The 20,200-nt window shown below is 42.7% G+C and overlaps 9 protein-coding genes across 9 annotated transcripts; 4 read left to right on the plus strand and 5 right to left on the minus strand.

Annotated features, from left to right (window-relative positions):
• Window positions 1-3,867: 3,867 nt before the first annotated feature.
• On the minus strand, window positions 3,868-4,596 carry LOC142984678 (chorion class B protein Ld10-like). The gene is made up of 2 exons (XM_076132435.1): window positions 4,546-4,596; window positions 3,868-4,454 (listed from the first exon to the last, which is right to left on the minus strand). The coding sequence occupies exons 1-2, from the start codon at window positions 4,594-4,596 to the stop codon at window positions 3,876-3,878; spliced, it is 630 nt and encodes a 209-aa protein (XP_075988550.1). The 3' UTR covers window positions 3,868-3,875.
• Window positions 4,597-4,864: 268 nt separating this feature from the next.
• LOC142984580 (chorion class A protein Ld19-like) lies at window positions 4,865-5,510 on the plus strand. Its single transcript, XM_076132312.1, has 2 exons — window positions 4,865-4,936; window positions 5,019-5,510. The coding sequence occupies exons 1-2, from the start codon at window positions 4,886-4,888 to the stop codon at window positions 5,466-5,468; spliced, it is 501 nt and encodes a 166-aa protein (XP_075988427.1). The 5' UTR covers window positions 4,865-4,885; the 3' UTR covers window positions 5,469-5,510.
• A 1,820-nt stretch (window positions 5,511-7,330) lies between these two features.
• On the minus strand, window positions 7,331-8,168 carry LOC142984370 (chorion class CB protein M5H4-like). The gene has a single exon (XM_076131925.1). It carries the CDS (start codon window positions 7,916-7,918, stop codon window positions 7,331-7,333), a length of 588 nt encoding a protein of 195 aa, XP_075988040.1. The 5' UTR covers window positions 7,919-8,168.
• A 2,543-nt stretch (window positions 8,169-10,711) lies between these two features.
• Window positions 10,712-11,326, minus strand: LOC142984543 (chorion class A protein Ld19-like). The gene is made up of 2 exons (XM_076132245.1): window positions 11,254-11,326; window positions 10,712-11,166 (listed from the first exon to the last, which is right to left on the minus strand). The coding sequence occupies exons 1-2, from the start codon at window positions 11,302-11,304 to the stop codon at window positions 10,717-10,719; spliced, it is 501 nt and encodes a 166-aa protein (XP_075988360.1). The 5' UTR covers window positions 11,305-11,326; the 3' UTR covers window positions 10,712-10,716.
• A 273-nt stretch (window positions 11,327-11,599) lies between these two features.
• Window positions 11,600-12,388, plus strand: LOC142984372 (chorion class B protein Ld32-like). Its single transcript, XM_076131926.1, has 2 exons — window positions 11,600-11,650; window positions 11,785-12,388. The coding sequence occupies exons 1-2, from the start codon at window positions 11,600-11,602 to the stop codon at window positions 12,349-12,351; spliced, it is 618 nt and encodes a 205-aa protein (XP_075988041.1). The 3' UTR covers window positions 12,352-12,388.
• Window positions 12,389-13,724: 1,336 nt separating this feature from the next.
• On the minus strand, window positions 13,725-14,350 carry LOC142984494 (chorion class B protein Ld32-like). Its single transcript, XM_076132142.1, has one exon. The coding sequence runs from the start codon at window positions 14,235-14,237 to the stop codon at window positions 13,758-13,760; it is 480 nt and encodes a 159-aa protein (XP_075988257.1). The 5' UTR covers window positions 14,238-14,350; the 3' UTR covers window positions 13,725-13,757.
• A 459-nt stretch (window positions 14,351-14,809) lies between these two features.
• On the plus strand, window positions 14,810-15,691 carry LOC142984373 (chorion class A protein Ld19-like). Its single transcript, XM_076131927.1, has 2 exons — window positions 14,810-14,882; window positions 15,221-15,691. Exons 1-2 carry the CDS (start codon window positions 14,832-14,834, stop codon window positions 15,689-15,691), a joined length of 522 nt encoding a protein of 173 aa, XP_075988042.1. The 5' UTR covers window positions 14,810-14,831.
• A 1,656-nt stretch (window positions 15,692-17,347) lies between these two features.
• Window positions 17,348-18,127, minus strand: LOC142984622 (chorion class B protein Ld10-like). The gene is made up of 2 exons (XM_076132367.1): window positions 18,062-18,127; window positions 17,348-17,930 (listed from the first exon to the last, which is right to left on the minus strand). Exons 1-2 carry the CDS (start codon window positions 18,110-18,112, stop codon window positions 17,355-17,357), a joined length of 627 nt encoding a protein of 208 aa, XP_075988482.1. The 5' UTR covers window positions 18,113-18,127; the 3' UTR covers window positions 17,348-17,354.
• Window positions 18,128-18,396: 269 nt separating this feature from the next.
• LOC142984557 (chorion class A protein Ld19-like) lies at window positions 18,397-19,038 on the plus strand. Its single transcript, XM_076132263.1, has 2 exons — window positions 18,397-18,469; window positions 18,574-19,038. The coding sequence occupies exons 1-2, from the start codon at window positions 18,419-18,421 to the stop codon at window positions 19,021-19,023; spliced, it is 501 nt and encodes a 166-aa protein (XP_075988378.1). The 5' UTR covers window positions 18,397-18,418; the 3' UTR covers window positions 19,024-19,038.
• Window positions 19,039-20,200: the final 1,162 nt, after the last annotated feature.

Here is a 20,200-nt window from a genome sequence, read left to right on the forward strand (position 1 = left end):
CGGATGAAGGTCTAGCCGTTTGCCCTTTCTGCCCCCAAGCTCGCTCCTTTAAGGGTGTGAGGGGTTTGAAGATACATTTGGGTCGAATGCATAAATCCCAAAATGTGTTTTCAAACTCCTCCACTCTGCATTTAAGACAATCTGATACAGATATTATCCAAATTCCCTTTTGGCAAACATTAACAAAACTAAAAAATTCCGTTCCGGTTTTAAAAAGAATTCCCCGTGGCGCGAGGCCTTCCGTGGCAAAAAAATTGGCACAATGCATTGGCCTCGTCGTTCGGGAGAATTCTGTCACAGCTTGGAAGCAGCTTCTCACTTTCCCTTATAGAATACTACATATTCCCAATTTTCGATCCAACCAAAAATCTTTAACATCCCAAATTAAAGAAAACTGTCTTTTTTCGGCCCTTGATTTTGAACCCAAACTTTCAACCTTCAGCAATAAATCAATTTTTAGTTATGTGGAATCTAAATTAAGGGAAGGTGATATAAGGGGGGCAGCTAGACTTTTATTTAGCGATGATGTGGTGGCGCCTTGCTCTCCTGAAACACTTGCTGGTTTGGAGAGCAAACACCCGGTGCCAGGGGATGGTCTTTCCTTCCCAGATCCACCAGACACTAGTTCTGATTACATAAGCATTGTAGCCAAGGACGTCATTATGGCTGTTAATTCTTTCAGGAGTGGCTCTGCCGGTGGCCTCGACGGTTTAACGCCGCAGCATTTAAAAGACCTGCTGTGTTCTACCGCCGGGGAGGCTGGCGATTCGCTGTTGAAGGAGTTAACGGCCTTAATTAATTTAATGCTCTCCGGCGGTGTGACTGATGGCATCATTGATATTTTGTATGGGGCCAATCTGTGTGCCCTACGCAAGAGCGATGGTGGCATCCGTCCCATCGCCGTAGGTTGTACATATAGGCGGATGGCAGCCAAAATAGCTTGTTATTTTTATCGTGACGTTTTTACAGATAAACTACAGCCCCTGCAGCTCGGCTATGGATCCAGAGGGGGCTGTGAGGCTGCCATCCACGCCCTAGCGACGTACCTTGACCGCGAGGAAGGACAGGTCATCCTGAAGGTTGACGTTAAAAACGCCTTCAATTCGGTTAACCGGGACACCTTGTTGACTGAAATTAAAAAGGAAGCTCCCAAAATTTTCAGTTTTCTTTGGCAATGTTACCGACAACCATCAAAATTATTGTATAAAGACCACCTTTTAGAATCAGCAGTGGGATGTCAACAAGGTGACCCACTTGGACCAGCCATTTTCAGTTTGGCAATACAACCAATCATTCGGCAGCTAAATTCAAAATTCAACGTTTGGTATTTAGATGACGGAACTCTTGGAGGTGATTTAGAAACAGTTTTAAAAGATTTGGAATTTCTAAAAATCAATTTTTCAAAAATCGGTTTAGAACTTAACACAAGCAAATGCGAAATTTATCTTTCCGAATCAGTTGATAAAGATTTGGCCCTCTCAAAATTTAATATTTTAGCTCCTAATATCAAAATTGTTAAAAAGGATTCTCTTCGCCTCCTTGGGTCTCCCATCTTTGACGATGCTTTTAATTTTTTCATAGACGAAAAAATACAAAATTTTTGTAATGTTTCGGACCGCCTGGAAAAAATTAACATTCATTCGGCCTTTACAATTATCCGGTACTGTCTTTTTTCCCTAAATTTACCCACGTAATTAGATCTACACATTTTTGGAAACATTTAACACTTTTAGGAAAAATAGACAAAATTATTGAAAATACAGTCAGCAAAATTTTAAATTTAGCCATGAACGACCGAGTGTGGCTTCAGGTGAGTTTACCCGTTCGCCTGGGCGGCCTCGGCGTTCGCAAAATTTCTGATGTGAGTTTACCAGCTTTTTTGGCCTCAGTCCACAGCACTGAAGTTTTAACCAGGAAGATTCTAGAACCCTTAAAACTGGTTAATTCCGAGGTGCTATGTAAGACTGACGCCTTAAATGCCTGGAAAATGGCTTGTCCAAATATAGATGCTCCCACTAACCCTTCCTGCCAAAGACAGTGGGACGTGCCGCTCTGCGCCAAGGTAAGGCAGTCCCTTCTGGACAGCACTTCCACTGCCGCAGAGCGCGCGCGCCTTCTGGCTGTGGGTGAGTGGGAATCGGGTTTATGGCTGCAGGCTCTCCCGTCGTCCAATGTAGGGACTATGTTGGACGACGCCACCTTCCGGCTTGCTGCCTGCCTCCGTGTAGGGGCACCTTGTGTATCTCCGCACCGCTGTCATTGCGGTGTACTTGTCGACAACCTCGGACATCACGGCCTCTCCTGTAGTAGGAGCGCCGGCCGCATTTCACGTTATTGCAGCTTAAATGACATAATTCGTCGTGCTCTTGTCACCGCCGGCGTACCAGCTGTTCTTGAACCTAATGGGCTGGCACGTGACGATGGCAAGAGACCTGATGGTATGTCGTTGCTACCTTGGAAGATGGGTAGGCCTTTGGTATGGGACGCAACTTGCGTCGATACCCTTGCGCCATCACATCTTCCTAGCACGTCGATTTGTTCCGGCGCTGCTGCTGCAGCTGCAGAGTCCCTCAAACGGCGCAAATATGCAAATCTTATTGGTGATTGCATATTTGAGCCGTTCGGAGTTGAGACGATGGGGTCGTGGGGTCCGAGTGCAAAAAAAAATTTCTTAGATATCTCCCGCCGAATAGTCAGCACGACACGTGACCAGAGGGCTGGCCTATACTTAGGGCAAAGAATAAGCATTGCCATTCAACGTGGCAATGCTGCCAGCCTTCTGGGCACGTTACCCGGGGACGGCGATGCGGAGATATTTTATGATGCCTTATTTTAATTTTAATTTTATTTATGTTTAATTTATTATTATTTTTTTTTCGTTTGTACATATTAAATTATTATATAATGTATTAATCTATGTCCATGTAAAAAAAAAAAATAGATTTGTATATAGTGTTGTACTTAGTAGTGGAACTTTGGTCTGCATCAGCATAACTGTGTATTTTCCTAAAGAACCTAAGTTTCAGGGTTCACAAAACTGAAGACGATTTGAAGGGGAATGTTCTTTATATGATGTAAAATCTATGAATAGGTACGCTCGAAAGTTACGCGTACGTCTCCTAAAAAGTTAAGAACTTTGCATGCGCCTCCGATAAATCATCCAATTGAATTGAAACCTTTGTTAACGCTTCTGTTACATCCACAAAACTTAACACATGGCGCCGAAACTTTCATCGTCACATTGTTTCAAATGAAGTCTAGTTCAATTATTGTTTTTGAAGACTAGTGCCTAATTTATCAAATGCCTAAAACTCCGTTACAATCCTTATCTAAATTACACTATGTTATATTTTATAACCGTTTTGTGTAAGCTCCGATTAGTCGTGATGTGGTGTGATTATTTCGCTTTGATAAACTTTATTTTTGTTATGAAACTGACAAAACACTGTATACTTTTAACTAATCAGACCTTACCCGGTGTTTATTAGTAAGGCAGTTAGTATTTAGTTCCGAAACATCCGCACGTTATTTGAAAATTCAGAGTGCAGTTACTTGCGAGAAAGCTCCTTAAATCGTTCTTAAACCATTTAACGAAATAAGTGTCAGCTATTACTCACACACCATGTTAAAAAAAAAAATGTTTTAAGTGTTTGCAGCCAATGTTTGTTCTGAAGAATATGGGTATAACAGGATAATTTAATTAATGAAATTGAATAATAAAATTGAAGCAAGAACATAGCTTTTTTCAACATTTATCAAGGAAAAAGAGATAGTCAGTGTAAACCACGGTCAATGGATGAAGAAAAACAACATAGTTAGTGATGCGATTCGTTTTATTTTCTGAACAGTGTAAGACGTTAGGCGGTGTTTGGATTTTACAGCATACACCCACAACCTCTGCCAGCCCATCCGGCGCCGTAGCCGAGAGCAGGAGCGGCGAGACCGAGACCAGGAGCGATAGCAGCGGCGGGAGCGATGCCGGTGACACCGAAGGGAGCGATGCCAGCAGCACCGAAGGGAGCGAGAGCGGCAGCGGGAGCGTAGGCGGCCGCAGCGTAGCCGGGAGCGAAGGCAGTAGTCTCGGCGGCCATGGCGTTGATGCCATTGCCGCAGGCGTGGTTGACGGCACCAGCACCAGCAGTGAGCAACACACCTTCTACAGCTACAGTACCGACGAACGGCAGCTCACCAGCCGCGGCCAGAATACCCTCATAAACGTTCTCAGACGCTACGGAGAGGCCGACGGGAGCGATGGCGGAGGCACTGGAGACGGGCAGTCCACCACCGCTGGTGGGGGTGAAGTCCATGGCGGTGGCGTAACCGCAAGGAGCACCCAAGCCGTAAGGAGCAGCCATACCATAGGGACCAGCCAAGCCGTCGTACGCCAGCGCGGGAGCGGCCAGGCCACAAGGAGTAGCCAACGCACGGCTACCGAGGCACTGGCTCAGTGCGGACTAGAAAAATATTATAGCACATATATCACTTTTTCGTATATATTTACTCATCAGAAACTTATATTCTAAAATATCAATTCCTAGAACTTACCTGCACGAAGAGCGCCTGAGCGCAGAGGACGAGGATGGCTTTGACAGACATGTTACTGGTTCAAGTGTTCACACGAGAATGATGTTCACTCACACTGCTGATGGTTATATACAAGAACTGTGTGTCTTGTTCCTGAAGCAATTAATTAATAGCTTGTGAAACTATGATAACACTATCAAACAAGTAACAGAAAACTTTAAACGGTTGAAACACAAACACGTGTTTAATATTTCAAAATAAAACGTTTTTCTTGTTATCGATCAGTGTTAGTAGTATAAAATGTGTACCAACATCCAGTTCATCATTCAGTCTTCAGCTCCTCGTTGAACAAACATCAAACATGAATACCTTCGCCGTTGTGTTCCTCTGCGTCCAAGCTTGCTTGGTACAGGTGAGAATTATATTATTAATCGTGAATGTCTTTACAAATTTTATAAAAATTATATACGTTACTAAATAAATATTGTTTTCAGAGCGTGTTCAGTCAGTGCACCAGCCGCGCCGCAGTGGCCGCTGACCCCTCTCCTTACGGTTTGGCCGGTCCCCTCGCATTAGACGGTTGCGCTGGCTGGGGAGGTATGGCTGCCGCCGCTCCCTTCGGCTACCGCGCTGGAATCGCTGACATCGCCTACCCTGGTCTGGCTGCCCCTTACGCCGGTCTGGCTGGCCCTTACGCTGGATTAGCTGGCCCTTACACTGGTTTGGCTGCCCCATACGGTGCGGCTGCTCCTTACGGTGGTGCCGGTGAAGGTAACGTGGCTGTCGCCGGTGAGCTGCCAGTCGCTGGTAGCACCGCTGTCGCCGGTCAGGTGCCCATCATGGGCGCTGTGAAGTTCGGTGGTGATGTCGCTGCTGCTGGAGCCGTGTCCATCGCTGGACAGTGCGCTTGCGGCTGTGGAGCTCCCTACGAGTACTTGTACTAAGTAACGGAGCGAAAAATTTAATAAATTGAAAATAAATGTTAACATTGAAGCACTATTTTTGTTCTTTTACCATTTTTTTAAACCCCAAACTTCATATTTTTGCAATGTTATTATGAATCTCGTAAATGGTGTGGTCTATACATCGGTCTTCATGTTTCAATAAATTGACTAAAAGAATAATATTAAAAATAAACGCTTAGTTTGTTATAATATAGGTTACAATCTGTTCAATGTTTCTTTTACAATTTTAATAACTTAGACCAACGTGACAAGTTAGGCATTATAATAATAAATGGGCAACGCGAAAGCTTAAATGTTACAACTGTTTGGCGATGTCTATATTGGTCAATACAATATGGTCAGTCGATTAAGCATCTTTAGACGTAAAGATTGAGCGTTTCCGTGCTTCGAAAGGTACTGTGGTACTCAGTGTCAGTTGGTCTTAATTAAATATGTATATATCAGCTCAGCCTTTCTTCCAAACTATGTTGGAGTCGGCTTCCAGTTTCACCGGATGCAGGTGTATACCAGTATTTTACAGGAGCGACTGTCTATCGGACCTCCACAACCCCATTACCTGGTTTACAACCCTTCAGAACTAAGTACTTTCAGACTGGTTGTCAGACTCTCACACCCCGAACTATTGATAACGACTATCAAAGATATTCGAAAATGACAGCCGGGACCATCAATTTAACGTGTCTTCCGAAACACGGAGGAACTGATATGTTTACCTATCCGCAGAACAACCTCGAATAAAATGTAATAAAAAGAATAATAATTATGTAAATATCTGAATTAATATCAATTCAGATTAAGGTTCGTTATATATCATGTTAAAAGGATCTTTATAATTTGATATACTTTGACACGGGGTTGACTGCTTATGTGGCATATTTTTTATGAGAAACAGACTATCAGTAGGTATAATTAATTAAAAAAAATTGTCGATGGTTGTTGTTAATTATGTTAGGATTAGTTAAACCATGTTGTATATCTTGAGGCGGCTATAACCACTTTTACACTAGGTCGACCACTAAACACACGATGAATTAATGATTTGGTGCAGTAGTTAACGTAGTCACCACTCACCTCATCACAATAACCACAGAGTTTTTCAACCATTGAGTGTGATGCAGTTCGAATCCCACCCAGGAGTTAGTGTGATGATTAGTATTTGTTGTGAGCTCGAGTTTTATATTCGTCTCAATATTATAAGCATGTATTTAGAATTATGTAAGTATGTTTATCAGTTGCTCGGTTATGGTAATAAAAGCGGTCAAATGCTACGTCTATCTTGAACGATAATGTCAGTTAAATGTGTTCCTAGTCAATTGAATATTCTCAGGTCACTTGGTACTGGATTCTTTGGTTCACTTTTACAAATTCTGATTACCTTAGATTTAATTGATCGTATATAAGGAAAATAATAAAAAAAAGAAAAAAAAAAAAAATGTAAAAAACTAGATGGGAAACTGTAGTGCAGAAAGACATGAGTGAGTGTGAGGTTTTCGAAGACGATGTCGAGGACAGAGCGAAGTGGAGGAGAAAGATTAGGAAGGCTGACCCCACTACCATATGGGACTCATAGCATGGAAGAGAGAGAGAGTATATAAGGAAAATACTAAGGATTTCAATCGATCAGCAGCTATGTATAAAGTTGTTCTAAAAACTTGAATTTTAAACTTAGTCCCAGCGCGACATGATAGCGTAAAATTTCTTCATCGCGTTTTCTATTAAATATGTGTGGACATAAATAATAATCAAAAATTAAAAGTGCCAAAGACTGTTTATTTATAATTATTTTTACAATTGTATTTGACAAATTTGTACTATGCTTTCTGCTCCTCTAATCCTAAATTTTAATAAACTAATCCTCGACCACAGCCGGAAAAAGCTGCGGGAGCGATGGCTGCAGCAGGTGTAAGTGGTCCAGGGGCAAACGCAGCTGGTGCAATAAGTCCTGGAGCGAGGGCAGCGGGAGCAATAGCAGCGGCGGGAGCGATGCCAGCAGCACCGAAGGGAACAAGACCGGCAGCGGGAGCGTAGGCGGCCGCAGCGTAGCCGGGAGCGAAGGCAGTTGTCTCAGCAGCCATGGCGTTGATGCCATTACCACAAGCGTGACTAACAGCTCCAGAACCAGCAGTGGGCAGCACGCCCTCCATACCAGTGGTACCAATGAACGGAACTTCTCCAGCCACAGTCAGGATACCTTCATAGGCGTTTTCGGAGACCACAGAAATGCCAGTGGGAGCGATGGCAGAGGCGCTGGTGACGGTTAATCCACCGCCGCTGGTGGGGGTGAAGTCCATGGCGGGAGCGTAGCCGTCAAAAGCTAAGCCTCTGCCTGCGATGAGACCGTCGTACGCTAAAGGACCGGTAAGTCTGTCGTAAGCGAATGGGGCAGCCAAGCCCTCGTAACCACAGGGAGCGATAGCGTCGTATGCCATAGCGGGGGCTATCGCGGGACCAGTCCATCCAAAGGGCGCAGCAAGACCAGAAGCATCAATCGCTGCACGGGTGGTGCACTGGGAGAATACGGTCTGGGAAAAAATAAAAAAAAGCTTAGTTGGTGAAGGAACTTGACGGTTCAGCAATTAATTGGACTATGAAAGCACTCTTATTAGACGCTCATAGCCAGTTGCATTCGCCGATCGGTTAATGATCAGTGGGTTAAGCAACCGTTGTCGCGGTCATTCTGTAGATGGGTGACCGCATAGTCGTCTTCGTGCTTCGACGGGCACGTGAATAGTCGGTCACGGTTGTTGTCAGTTAAGATAACAGTCGTTAAGCCATGTCAAAGGCCTTTCGGGCAGCTTGAACAACTTTGACATTAGGTTGACCACTAACCATATAACAAAAAAATACTTATATGAAACTCGGACCACAAAGACAGTTCAAGGAAATTGAATTAAATTAAACATAGATACTTACATGAACCAGAAGCGCCTGAGCACAAATAACTAAAACGATTTTAGCAGACATATTTTAAAGTATTAATTAGCTACTGCAAGTAGAGACACGATAATGATGCCAATAATCATACCTGCTGCATTTATACTGAAAATATTATCGAAATTATTAACAATTACGTCATATTAAACAATTAGAATTACGTTAGTTACGGTTTTTAAAATTAGGTAATATTTAATAGGGCACGCACTTTCTCACGTTTTGATGATAAAAATAATTATTTGTTATCTATATAGGTATATGTAATTATTATATCATGTTTATTGTATTTATGTAATAAATAATGAGTCATTTATGAAGTAATAGTACACACAATCTTTAACGCCACCCTCGTTTTGTGGTTAAAAATGTTGGTCCTATGTTATAGGGGGTGAACCTATAGCCATATACCAGGCACGTTAAAAAACTCCGGCCTTCTTCTTCTTATCGTATGGTTAGTGGTCAACCTAGTGTCAAAGTTGTTCAAGCCGCCCGAAAGGCCTTTGACATGGCTTAACGACTGTTATCTTAGTAGACATCAACCGGAACCGACTGTTTACGTGCCCTCCGAAGCACGGAGACGCCCAGCTTAAATACCACTATCCGGCCTACTATTGGTACACAAATGACCACGCCTCAGAGGCAGTCCAGCAGAGTAATAATAATCACAAAATCCCATCCTGTTATGATGGAGGTCTACGCCTAGAGTCCACGTTGCTGGCTAAGTGCGGTTTATGAACTTTGCATCCCTTAAAGAACTTCCGCAATCGCACATGTTCATGTAACTTCGAAGTCATAAGATTTCAATCGCCGATCACTTAAGGGAGCGCTACAATTTTAGAAAATTTCTCTCAAACTTTCGCATTTATAATATTAGTAGGATATGTCGATAGCCGATAGTCAGTAGTTGACAGTAGTCGATAGAAATCACCTTTTTGTTGAGGGTTGTGTAACCTAACACAATGCCGCTGCGAATATGAAACAAATTGTATCTAATATCGACTTTCTTCCAGTAGTCGAATCCAATTCAATCGAGTCTATTTCAAGCTAAGGTTATAATTATATGTGCTCTAAAATTACAAATCAGTGCATAATCTAACGCTGTTTAATTTTATAACAAACATCATTTTGATGTAGCAACTTAATTCATTTTTTCAATCAAATTCGAATACAGTTGCCGGGAGAAAGTCAGCGTTTCTTCTATTTTATCTTTTTCAGTTTATACCCCTTGAAATGCCGTGCCACATTAATAACAAAACTTTGAGTGACGAGTAAAAATAGCTAAAGTCGACCGCTCGCATAGCATCCACTTAAAAAAGCTCAATTTAAAGACTTCACACTATCTTATTTATATTATCTCTGAAACTGTGTGTTTAAATTTCCATAGTTAATTGTTTATTTCAAATCGTTGGCAGCGGTCCTGATTAAATGCCTCTTTGACAAATAATGTGAAAAGCATAATAATATGTTTTCTTAATTACTTACTAAATTCAGTTTTGCCATAGGCTTTCAGATATAATATTTGTATTTTTCATTTCGTTCTATTATCGGATAGCTAATAATGAGAATGTTTTCTCTTATTCAGAAACAACCGCTTAGATTGAAGTATACTAATTGATTATTAAAAAATTGAATCATTTTAAGCTTTAATATTTCACGAAAAGATTCCTAAGTAAGCAAAAACTAGAGCAAACGAAAAAACACATCTACGTAACGTGTAGAGTACCTTATCTTAATTATAGCATGCCTATTACTTATTATTTTCAAGATTATATTATACCTCTCTGTTGGCTCATAACGATCAAAACTGTGCACAGTGGCTTACTCATGAACAATATGTTCTATATCTCTATTTTATTATTAACAAGCTTTTTAGTAAAAAGAGTCTCTCAGCTATGCTACAGATACATAGAAAACGGATACATAAACCTTCAAAGAAAGCAACATGCTTTGTAGACTACGAAATCTTAAAATTGATTTTCTACTTTAAGTAAAACAATATTTGTCATAATGACAAGTCCCGCTCCAAATGAAACATTTCAACATGTGGCTAAACACAACTTTGTTCAAATTTTACCATCCTACTCGTATAAGAACTAGCAGAGCACAATGCGATTTAATTCGCATCATGAAAATCGTGAGTGACAGCAACTTGTTGTCGACATATATTACGTTGTAAGTATGTATGTTGCTAAAAATATTTCAATACCAGATATCCACAAATAACACTATAATTATTATGCATAAAATCATTTATTTTCATGAAGACATCGACTGTAATTATTGTGCGTATGAATCAGTAGATGTAAGGGGAGCCAGCTCCGCAGCCGCAAGCGCACTGTCCAGCGATGGACACGGCTCCAGCAGCAGCGACATCACCACCGAACTTCACAGCGCCCATGATGGGCACCTGACCGGCGACAGCGGTGCTACCAGCGACTGGCAGCTCACCGGCGACAGCCACGTTACCTTCACCGGCACCACCGTAAGGAGCAGCCGCACCGTATGGGGCAGCCAAACCAGCGTAAGGGCCAGCTAATCCAGCGTAAGGGCCAGCCAGACCGGCGTAAGGAGCAGCCAGACCAGGGTAGGCGATGTCAGCGATTCCAGCGCGGTAGCCGAAGGGAGCGGCGGCAGCCATACCTCCCCAGCCAGCGCAACCGTCTAATGCGAGGGGACCGGCCAAACCGTAAGGAGAGGGGTCAGCGGCCACTGCGGCGCGGCTGGTGCACTGACTGAACACGCTCTGAAAATAACATTAATTTTGTTATTACTTCAAGAAAAATTTAGTGAAAAGTGGTTAAGGTGTTGTATTTATTTGTACGAATCTTACCTGTACCAAGCAAGCTTGGACGCAGAGGAACACAACAGCGAAGGTATTCATGTTTGATGTTTGTTCAACGAGGAGCTGAAGACTGAATGATGAACTGGATGTTGGGCAGCTTTTTATATGAAATGTGAGTTCAGTGCGTGTCACATGTGAAGAATAACATTTCGTAATTTTCTATCACAATAAAAGTATTTAGTAAGTGTCATTGTTAGTACACAAGTTATAGGCTTATCGTTATTTCACAAACTTTTAATTAATTAAAATTCTTTTGGTAATTGCTGATAAGGGTTAATATAAAAGCCTCACGAAGGTTGTATAACATCATTGTATACTTCACATTAGTAACAACATGTTTGCTAAGATCGTCCTCGTCTTCTGCGCTCAAGCGCTCTTCGTGCAGGTAATATATAAGCATTTCTTCGCATTCTCAGTCCCGTAATTATTTTTTTAAGTTAGATGTATTGAAAAAAGACAATAGAGTTTTATAGGTTAAGTTTTGAAAATAAAATAAATGTATTTTTGTTGCTCATGCAGGTGGCGTTCAGCCAGTGCCTCGGTAGTCGCGCTTTGGCTTCTCCCTGTGGACTGGCTGCTCCCGCGCTTGCCTACGACGGCTTGGCCGGTTGGGCTTCTCCTTACGGCTTGGGTGCTCCTTGTGGTCTTGCTACCGCCATGGACTTCACCCCCACCAGCGGTGGTGGACTGCCCGTCTCCAGCGCCTCCGCCATCGCTCCCGTCGGCCTCTCCGTAGCGTCTGAGAACGTTTATGAGGGTATTCTGGCCGCGGCTGGTGAGCTGCCGTTCGTCGGTACTGTAGCTGTAGAGGGTGTGTTGCCCACTGCTGGTGCTGGTGCCGTCAACCACGCCTGCGGCAATGGCATCAACGCCATGGCCGCCGAGACTACTGCCTTCGCTCCCGGCTACGCTGCGGCCGCCTACGCTCCCGCTGCCGCTCTCGCTCCCTTCGGTGCTGCTGGCATCGCTCCCTTCGGTGTTGCCGGCATCGCTCCCGCCGCTGCTATCGCTCCTGGTATCGGTCTCGCCGCTCCTGCTCTCGGCTACGCCGGGTGGGCTGGCAGAGGATGTGGATGCGGTATTTAAACAGCTGCTTCCGCGAACGATCTCGATTATAATTTGAGAGTAACCAATAAATATAAACGTGCATATTGAGCTCTGTTTTTACTTTCATTGTATACCTTGACCTACGTTCTAAATCTACAGAGTATCCTTTGAGTTACTTCATCATAGCATTCGAGTAATTTTGGGTATTGACAGCACTGCTTGGCTTGTCTACTTTTATATATTATATATAAATATGTATGTGTACGGGTTTTCTCTAGTAATTAAAGATCAATGTGTAAATATGTGCGTCTAAAGGAGTAAGTCCATTATTCAACGATTTAAAAAAAGTATTTCAGCATTTTGTAAAAAAAATTACATGACAAATCCTATGCTCTCTTAAATAAAATGAAAATCACTTCGAGCTTTCCCTGGTGGTCAAGAAACATATGCACATAAAGAAATCGCCTCTAATTCACAACATTTTTTTGAGTCTAATTAATTTAGTGAATAGTGATTGCCAACCTTCACTAGTTGGAGAGGCACTTTAAGAAGAAGAAGAAGAAGAAGAATTTAGTAAAATGACCGAATCCATTATAAATTATCGGAGCTTTTTATAAGAACGCTGATAAATGTTTCTAACCAAGTTTTATAGAAAGCCGGTTGTGGACAGTTGAAAGTGGTAGAAAATCATATATCTGATCTATAGCATAATTCTCTACCACTAACGACTATCCATAACCGCCTAGCTTTCGAGAACTTTTGTATGAAATTTGAATCAGCACCTCCAGTGGGCGGCGTAGGAACTATTATTGCCGTACATTTGAAATGTCAAATTCTTGATACTCTTTATAACCGAGTGTAGAGAAATTTACAAAAACATGAACAGCAGTGCGACTGTTCATGTTTTTGTAAATTTTATATGAGTGTTATTTACTGTTGTGTTTTGAGCTGTCATTTTACGACGCTGCGAAATATACAATCAGGTGAAATAATCAATACTACTAATTTAAATATCTATACTAATATTATTAAGCTGAAGAGTTTGTTTGTTTGAACGAGCCAATCTCAAGATCTACTTGTCCGATTTGAAAAAAATATCAGTGTTAGATAGCCCATTCGTCAAGGAAGGCTATATATCATCACGCTACGATCAATAGGAGCAGAGTAACCGTAAAAAATGTTACAAAAACGGGGAAAATTATGACCCATTCTCTCTTATGTGACGTAAGCGAAGTTGCGCGAGTCCGCTAGTCATCAATTTACAAAAATGGGCACATGACTCTCTAATCAAATAAAGGATTATTAAAAAACATAAATAATTCAGAATTCAAGATTTTATTGATTGATTAATGTCATAAGCAACTTGAATATTAAAATGCAATCAACCTTTTGAACGTGCCAAAGAAGAAATTACATTTTAAATGAAAATCCGTTGATAAAAATGTTTAGATAGCGCATCCGCATCCTCTGCCAGCCCACCCGGCGCGGTAACCGAGACCAGGAGCGGCGAGACCGAGACCAGGAGCGATAGCAGCGGCGGGAGCGATGCCGGCAACACCGAAGGGAGCGATGCCAGCAGCACCGAAGGGAGCGAGAGCGGCAGCGGGAGCGTAGGCGGCCGCAGCGTAGCCGGGAGCGAAGGCAGTAGTCTCGGCGGCCATGGCGTTGATGCCATTGCCGCAGGCGTGGTTGACAACACCAGCACCAGCAGTGGGCAACACACCCTCTACAGCTACAGTACCGACGAACGGCAGCTCACCAGCCGCGGCCAGAATACCCTCATAAACGTTCTCAGACGCTACGGAGAGGCCGACGGGAGCGATGGCGGAGGCGCTGGAGACGGGCAGTCCACCACCGCTGGTGGGAGTGAAGTCCATGGCGGCAGCATAACCGCAAGGTGCACCCAAGCCGTAAGGAGCAGCCATACCATAGGGACCGGCCAAGCCGTCGTACGCCAGCGCGGGAGCGGCCAGTCCACAAGGAGAAGCCAACGCGCGGCTACCGAGGCACTGGCCGAACGCGACCTGCACAAATAAAAAAAATATGTCGATAATAGGTACATAATAAGATAAAATGTTTATTCGGGAACCAAGAACAATATTGATTAAATAATTAAGCTTCTTGGTAAAGAAAAACTAATAATTGACAAGATTGTTTAACATAAGTATAACTATTTCAGCTTGTTACCTTCACGAAGAGCGCCTGAGCGCAGAAGACGAGGACGATCTTAGCAGACATGTTGTTTTTCTACGAACTTTGATTCGAAACTGACTTTCAGACTTTTTTTTTTCACATTTATATGAAATTTGTTATCGAATGAACACTGGTACAATTAATTGAAAGTAAGTTGCGTAACTCAATAACTATTAACAAAGAAAATAATGTACTTAATCAATTACAAATTCTTCAGTGTCACAATAGCAGAAAGCGGTTGTTATCAAAATGTTTCGAGTATAAAATGTAGGCCTAAGGTTAGAACGGCATCCAGTCTTCAGCTCCTCGTTGAACAAACATCAAACATGAATACCTTCGCTGTTGTGTTCCTCTGCGTCCAAGCTTGCTTGGTACAGGTATGATATTCTATAATTTGTTCTAAATGTCTCTACAACTGTTTTGAAAAATTATACACGTTGCTTAATAAATCTATACTAATATTATAAAGCTGAAGAGTTTGTTTGTTTGTTTGTTTGTTTGAACGCGCTAATCTCAGGAACTACTGGTCCGATTTGAAAAATTCTTTCAGTGTCAGATAGTCCATTTATCGAGGAAGGTTATAGGCTATATATCATCACGCTACTACCAATAGGGGCAGAGTACCAGTGAAAAATGTTACAAAACGGGGAAAATTTTTAACGCTTACGTAACGCAAGCGAAGTTGCGCGGGTCAGCTAGTAAATGTTATTTTCAGAGCGTGTTCAGTCAGTGCACCAGCCGCGCCGCAGTGGCCGCTGACCCCTCTCCTTACGGTTTGGCCGGTCCCCTCGCATTAGACGGTTGCGCTGGCTGGGGAGGTATGGCTGCCGCCGCTCCCTTCGGCTACCGCGCTGGAATCGCTGACATCGCCTACCCTGGTCTGGCTGCTCCTTACGCCGGTCTGGCTGGCCCTTACGCTGGATTAGCTGGCCCTTACGCTGGATTAGCTGGCCCTTACGCTGGTTTGGCTGCCCCATACGGTGCGGCTGCTCCTTACGGTGGTGCCGGTGAAGGTAACGTGGCTGTCGCCGGTGAGCTGCCAGTCGCTGGTAGCACCGCTGTCGCCGGTCAGGTGCCCATCATGGGCGCTGTGAAGTTCGGTGGTGATGTCGCTGCTGCTGGTGCCGTGTCCATCGCTGGACAGTGCGCTTGCGGCTGCGGAGCTGGCTCCCCTTACATTTACTGAGTCTCTTTAAAAGAACAAAATGATTAACAAATTTTATAAATAAAATATTGATTTGAGCATATACTTGTTTTGTTGTTTCAATTTTAACGTATTGGTTATATGATACATACAATGACCTACATATATTAAGTATGCACGAATTTTACCATTACTTTATGAACATACATAATTATACATTTACAACCATTTTGGATATACTTAATAGTATCCAAAATTGCAACAAAAATATATCTGGCCCAGACCTCAGTTGTTTGTGAAAATGAAATTTTGTAAAATATTCTATCTATTTATCGTATGGTTAGTGGTCACCTAGTATCAAAGCAGTTCAAGCCGCCCGAAAGGCCTTTGTTTTCTTAATTGACAACAACCGGGATCGACTTTTTCATGCCTTCCGAAACACAGAGACGCTCAGTTCAATTACCAATGTGCGGTCACCCATCTATAAAACGACCGCTCTAACGGTTGCTTAATCTACAGATTATTTACCGACCGGTGAACACAACTGGCTATGAGCGCCTCGTAAAATATTGAAAGTATTGTTTATTACTTTTCTCTATTCTATTTTGACATAGAGTAGGCAGCATCGGATAAGCATGCCATTTAATATTCTTGCATCATAATTCGAGCGACATTTAATAACGGTTAGAATTGTGATAAGAAACGAATGAAAATTCAGCGAATATTCTCTTTTGTTTATTAGAGTATGCCATCACGCTCCAGGTTCTTATACTAGTCTGACCAAGAAAGCTTTTCTGAGTTTTTTGCCGTCAAATATGATTAAACAGCACCTAAAGCCATTTATCCTGTTCCTGATCTGTTTGATCGTCGATCATGTAGATCTCTTCCCCACGAGAGAGAGTACGGTGCAATGCCCGCGCAACAGTAGGGTCATCATAAAAACGTTATACACGGCGCAATTAACACGCGTCCCCACCGACAGTTCGCATTCTAATAGCGATGGGTAAAGACACGGGTTCTCCACTAAACGTGCTCCGCGGTTACGATACTCAAATTCTGAACAATATAGCTTTTTTAACCCCCCTCGCAAAAAGACGGGTGCTACAAGTTTGACGTGTCGGTCTGTCTGTGTGTGTGTCTGTATTAAAGGTTACTAATGTGACAGTGTTCTTGGACATGTTTCATGAAAATCGGTTGAGCCGTTGAAAAGTTGTAGGGGATGAAAGTGAGGGGAGAAGAGGAAATTTACTCAGATGGGGTCTCAAATAGCTTCGTATGATGAGAAAGTTGTTGGTGGGAATATTAGAACGCCTTAACCTAACTGGCCAATAATAAAAAGTACGAAAAAAAAAATTAAGTATAAAATCGAGGTTTTTTAAAAATTTTATTTTGTGTGAACTGTAATATTATTATTTCAGTTCCCGCTAAATAACCTTGTGTGTAACAAAGTTATTTAGCGGAAACTGTTATATTACAGTCATGCCCTGAAAGAGCTATTCTTTGAATTTAATATCTCTAACGCCTATACTATGTATTTCAATAGAATTATAATCTTGAAATACTATGACGGGCAAAGAGACTAATTAATATTTTGTATACTTTATGTAAAAGAAACAAATATTTAAATATGCATGTTTTTATTTCTTGTTCGAGCTAACTCGTTGAAACTAAATTTCATTCTGAAGTGTGCAACGGAATCTGCTTTTTAAATACCGCATCCACATCCTCTGCCAGCCCATCCGGCGTAGCCGAGACCAGGAGCGGCGAGACCGAGACCAGGAGCGATAGCAGCGGCGGGAGCGATGCCGGCAACACCGAAGGGAGCGATGCCAGCAGCACCGAAGGGAGCGAGAGCGGCAGCGGGAGCGTAGGCGGCCGCAGCGTAGCCGGGAGCGAAGGCAGTAGTCTCGGCGGCCATGGCGTTGATGCCATTGCCGCAGGCGTGGTTGACGGCACCAGCACCAGCAGTGGGCAACACACCCTCTACAGCTACAGTACCGACGAACGGCAGCTCACCAGCCGCGGCCAGAATACCCTCATAAACGTTCTCAGACGCTACGGAGAGGCCGACGGGAGCGATGGCGGAGGCGCTGGAGACGGGCAGTCCACCACCGCTGGTGGGGGTGAAGTCCATGGCGGCAGCATAACCGCAAGGTGCACCCAAGCCGTAAGCACCGGCCATACCATAAGGACCGGCCAAGCCGTCGTACGCCAGCGCGGGAGCGGCCAGTCCACAAGGAGAAGCCAACGCACGGCTACCGAGGCACTGGCTGAACGCGACCTGAATGAACAACCAAATAACAATTATTTTATATTCAATACTTAGTACATACTATTAATTTTAATGCGTAAAATTAAATTAAATATTAACAGGACTGAGAATGGTAAAAGCAAGTAAGCTTATTATATTACCTGCACGAAGAGCGCCTGAGCGCAGAAGACGAGGACGATCTTAGCAGACATGTTGTTTGTTCCACAAATGTTGGTTACAAGAGTGATGTTTAGCATTATTGGATCGCTTTTTATATACCATGCCTTATCATACAAGAACATTTTAATTACAAGTTGGTAATACATTTTCAAAAGCTTGTGCAACTTGATAATTGTTGACAAAGAAATTTACTCAGTGTAATAAAACAATTAATCAATTCCTAAATGTCGCAATTACAGAAACAAACGTTTGTTATCAAAGTACATTTATGTATAAAATGTGGGGCATTGTTACCAACAGCATCCAGTCTTCAGCTCCTCGTTGAACAAACATCAAAAATGAATACCTTCGCTGTTGTGTTCCTCTGCGTCCAAGCTTGCTTGGTACAGGTAAGTAGATTAAGTTTTTACTGTGAAGGTTTCTAAAAAAGTTTAAAAAAAAAAAATAATTCGTACGAAGTTTATGATATTAATTCCACCTTAAATGCTTACAGAGCGTATTCAGTCAGTGCACCAGCCGCGCCGCAGTGGCCGCTGACCCCTCTCCTTACGGTTTGGCCGGTCCCCTCGCATTAGACGGTTGCGCTGGCTGGGGAGGTATGGCAGCCGCCGCTCCCTTCGGCTACCGCGCTGGAATCGCTGACATCGCCTACCCTGGTCTGGCTGCTCCTTACGCCGGTCTGGCTGGCCCTTACGCTGGATTAGCTGGCCCTTACGCTGGTTTGGCTGCCCCATACGGTGCGGCTGCTCCTTACGGTGGTGCCGGTGAAGGTAACGTGGCTGTCGCCGGTGAGCTGCCAGTCGCTGGTAGCACCGCTGTCGCCGGTCAGGTGCCCATCATGGGCGCTGTGAAGTTCGGTGGTGATGTCGCTGCTGCTGGTGCCGTGTCCATCGCTGGACAGTGCGCTTGCGGCTGCGGAGCTGGTTCCCCTTACATCTACTAAACCTGGACAAAACAGTACCATGAGCGTAATTGTTGAAAAATAAACCGATTTATAGCATTAAATATGAATTTTACTTTTATTTATGTAAAAAGTACTCCTACGACTTTCATCTTAACCCTTTCTCAGAAAATGAGGTTTCGGCATGTCGTGTTTTAAAGTTAAAAACATTGCTGTTCCATTACATTAAATATTTTATTCAGATTTTATTGTAATAGCGTGTCATGATGAATAATTTATTTATTGAAAAGTATATGCTCTGAAGCACTCACATCAAAATTTATATCTCTTCACAAACGTTTGTATCGCAGATACATATACAAGTTTTAAAATCAAAAGATTAACTTTTTCCCTTTTAAGTGTTGCACGGTTTCTTTTCCACAGCCGGGGACATTTCTAAGAGTTAAAAATGGACACCATAGTATTTTTTATACTTCTTTTTCTTCTGGCTGTCGTATGGTTATTGGTCAACGTAGTGTCAAAGTTGTTCAAGCCGCCCGAGAGGCTTTTGACATGGCTTAACGACTGTTATTTTAGGAGTTAACAGCCGGGACCGACTATTTACGTGCCCTCCGAAGCACAAAGACGCCCAGCGCAATTACCACAATGCGGTCACCCATCTATCGAATAACCGCGCCAAGAGTTGCCTAACCCACAGATTGTTTACCGACCGGTAAGCCGGTTGTACTTATTATACCTAGAACAGTGGGAAGGTTTTAATAGAAACCCGGCATCATCCTTGCGCTATTTTTTTCTGTACACCCACTTGAAGAAAAACAAGCACTTATTTTATAGAATGCTTTTATATGTTTTGTTGTGTTGTAGGCTTTCTTTATTGTGTCTCGTAAGATAGGATTCGCGTAAACTGACTTTCTCCCTCTACTTATTCTTTTGCAAATTTACTATTTGGCAAAAATCGATGAAAATCGAAGTTTTACGATGAGAAGGGTCTATAAAAATTAACTAATCATACCGGAATATTAAGGAAATGAATAAATATTACATTATATGTGTAGTGACGTCTACATGGTATATTATTACATTCATTTAAGAAACTTTAAGAAATTCGAGCAATTTTTTTAATTTTTTATACCACTTTGTTGCTCAGTTTTGTAAATTGTTTTTTGCTAAGTATATGTACTGACCTTACAGCTTACAGCAATATTCAGCTCACATTGAG

The sequence above is a fragment of the Anticarsia gemmatalis genome, chromosome 27, assembly GCF_050436995.1.
Source record: "Anticarsia gemmatalis isolate Benzon Research Colony breed Stoneville strain chromosome 27, ilAntGemm2 primary, whole genome shotgun sequence".
In the NCBI taxonomy this organism is placed as follows: Eukaryota; Metazoa; Arthropoda; class Insecta; order Lepidoptera; family Erebidae; genus Anticarsia; species Anticarsia gemmatalis.

What these genes read in the sequence shown, in the direction of transcription:
- LOC142984622 (XM_076132367.1), bottom strand. Translation starts at nt 18,112, where the DNA reads ATGTCTGCTAAGATCGTCCTCGTCTTCTGCGCTCAGGCGCTCTTCGTG. An exon ending in CTCAGGCGCTCTTCGTGCAG is followed by an intron (nt 17,931 to 18,061) that starts GTAATATAATAA and finishes TTGTTCATTCAG; the next exon opens with GTCGCGTTCAGCCAGTGCCT.
- LOC142984678 (XM_076132435.1), bottom strand. Translation starts at nt 4,596, where the DNA reads ATGTCTGTCAAAGCCATCCTCGTCCTCTGCGCTCAGGCGCTCTTCGTG. An exon ending in CTCAGGCGCTCTTCGTGCAG is followed by an intron (nt 4,455 to 4,545) that starts GTAAGTTCTAGG and finishes ATATTTTTCTAG; the next exon opens with TCCGCACTGAGCCAGTGCCT.
- LOC142984372 (XM_076131926.1), top strand. Translation starts at nt 11,600, where the DNA reads ATGTTTGCTAAGATCGTCCTCGTCTTCTGCGCTCAAGCGCTCTTCGTG. An exon ending in CTCAAGCGCTCTTCGTGCAG is followed by an intron (nt 11,651 to 11,784) that starts GTAATATATAAG and finishes TTGCTCATGCAG; the next exon opens with GTGGCGTTCAGCCAGTGCCT.
- LOC142984557 (XM_076132263.1), top strand. Translation starts at nt 18,419, where the DNA reads ATGAATACCTTCGCTGTTGTGTTCCTCTGCGTCCAAGCTTGCTTGGTA. An exon ending in TCCAAGCTTGCTTGGTACAG is followed by an intron (nt 18,470 to 18,573) that starts GTAAGTAGATTA and finishes AAATGCTTACAG; the next exon opens with AGCGTATTCAGTCAGTGCAC.
- LOC142984580 (XM_076132312.1), top strand. Translation starts at nt 4,886, where the DNA reads ATGAATACCTTCGCCGTTGTGTTCCTCTGCGTCCAAGCTTGCTTGGTA. An exon ending in TCCAAGCTTGCTTGGTACAG is followed by an intron (nt 4,937 to 5,018) that starts GTGAGAATTATA and finishes TATTGTTTTCAG; the next exon opens with AGCGTGTTCAGTCAGTGCAC.
- LOC142984373 (XM_076131927.1), top strand. Translation starts at nt 14,832, where the DNA reads ATGAATACCTTCGCTGTTGTGTTCCTCTGCGTCCAAGCTTGCTTGGTA. An exon ending in TCCAAGCTTGCTTGGTACAG is followed by an intron (nt 14,883 to 15,220) that starts GTATGATATTCT and finishes TGTTATTTTCAG; the next exon opens with AGCGTGTTCAGTCAGTGCAC.
- LOC142984543 (XM_076132245.1), bottom strand. Translation starts at nt 11,304, where the DNA reads ATGAATACCTTCGCTGTTGTGTTCCTCTGCGTCCAAGCTTGCTTGGTA. An exon ending in TCCAAGCTTGCTTGGTACAG is followed by an intron (nt 11,167 to 11,253) that starts GTAAGATTCGTA and finishes TGTTATTTTCAG; the next exon opens with AGCGTGTTCAGTCAGTGCAC.
- LOC142984494 (XM_076132142.1), bottom strand. Translation starts at nt 14,237, where the DNA reads ATGGCTGCTCCTTACGGCTTGGGTGCACCTTGCGGTTATGCTGCCGCC.
- LOC142984370 (XM_076131925.1), bottom strand. Translation starts at nt 7,918, where the DNA reads ATGGCATACGACGCTATCGCTCCCTGTGGTTACGAGGGCTTGGCTGCC.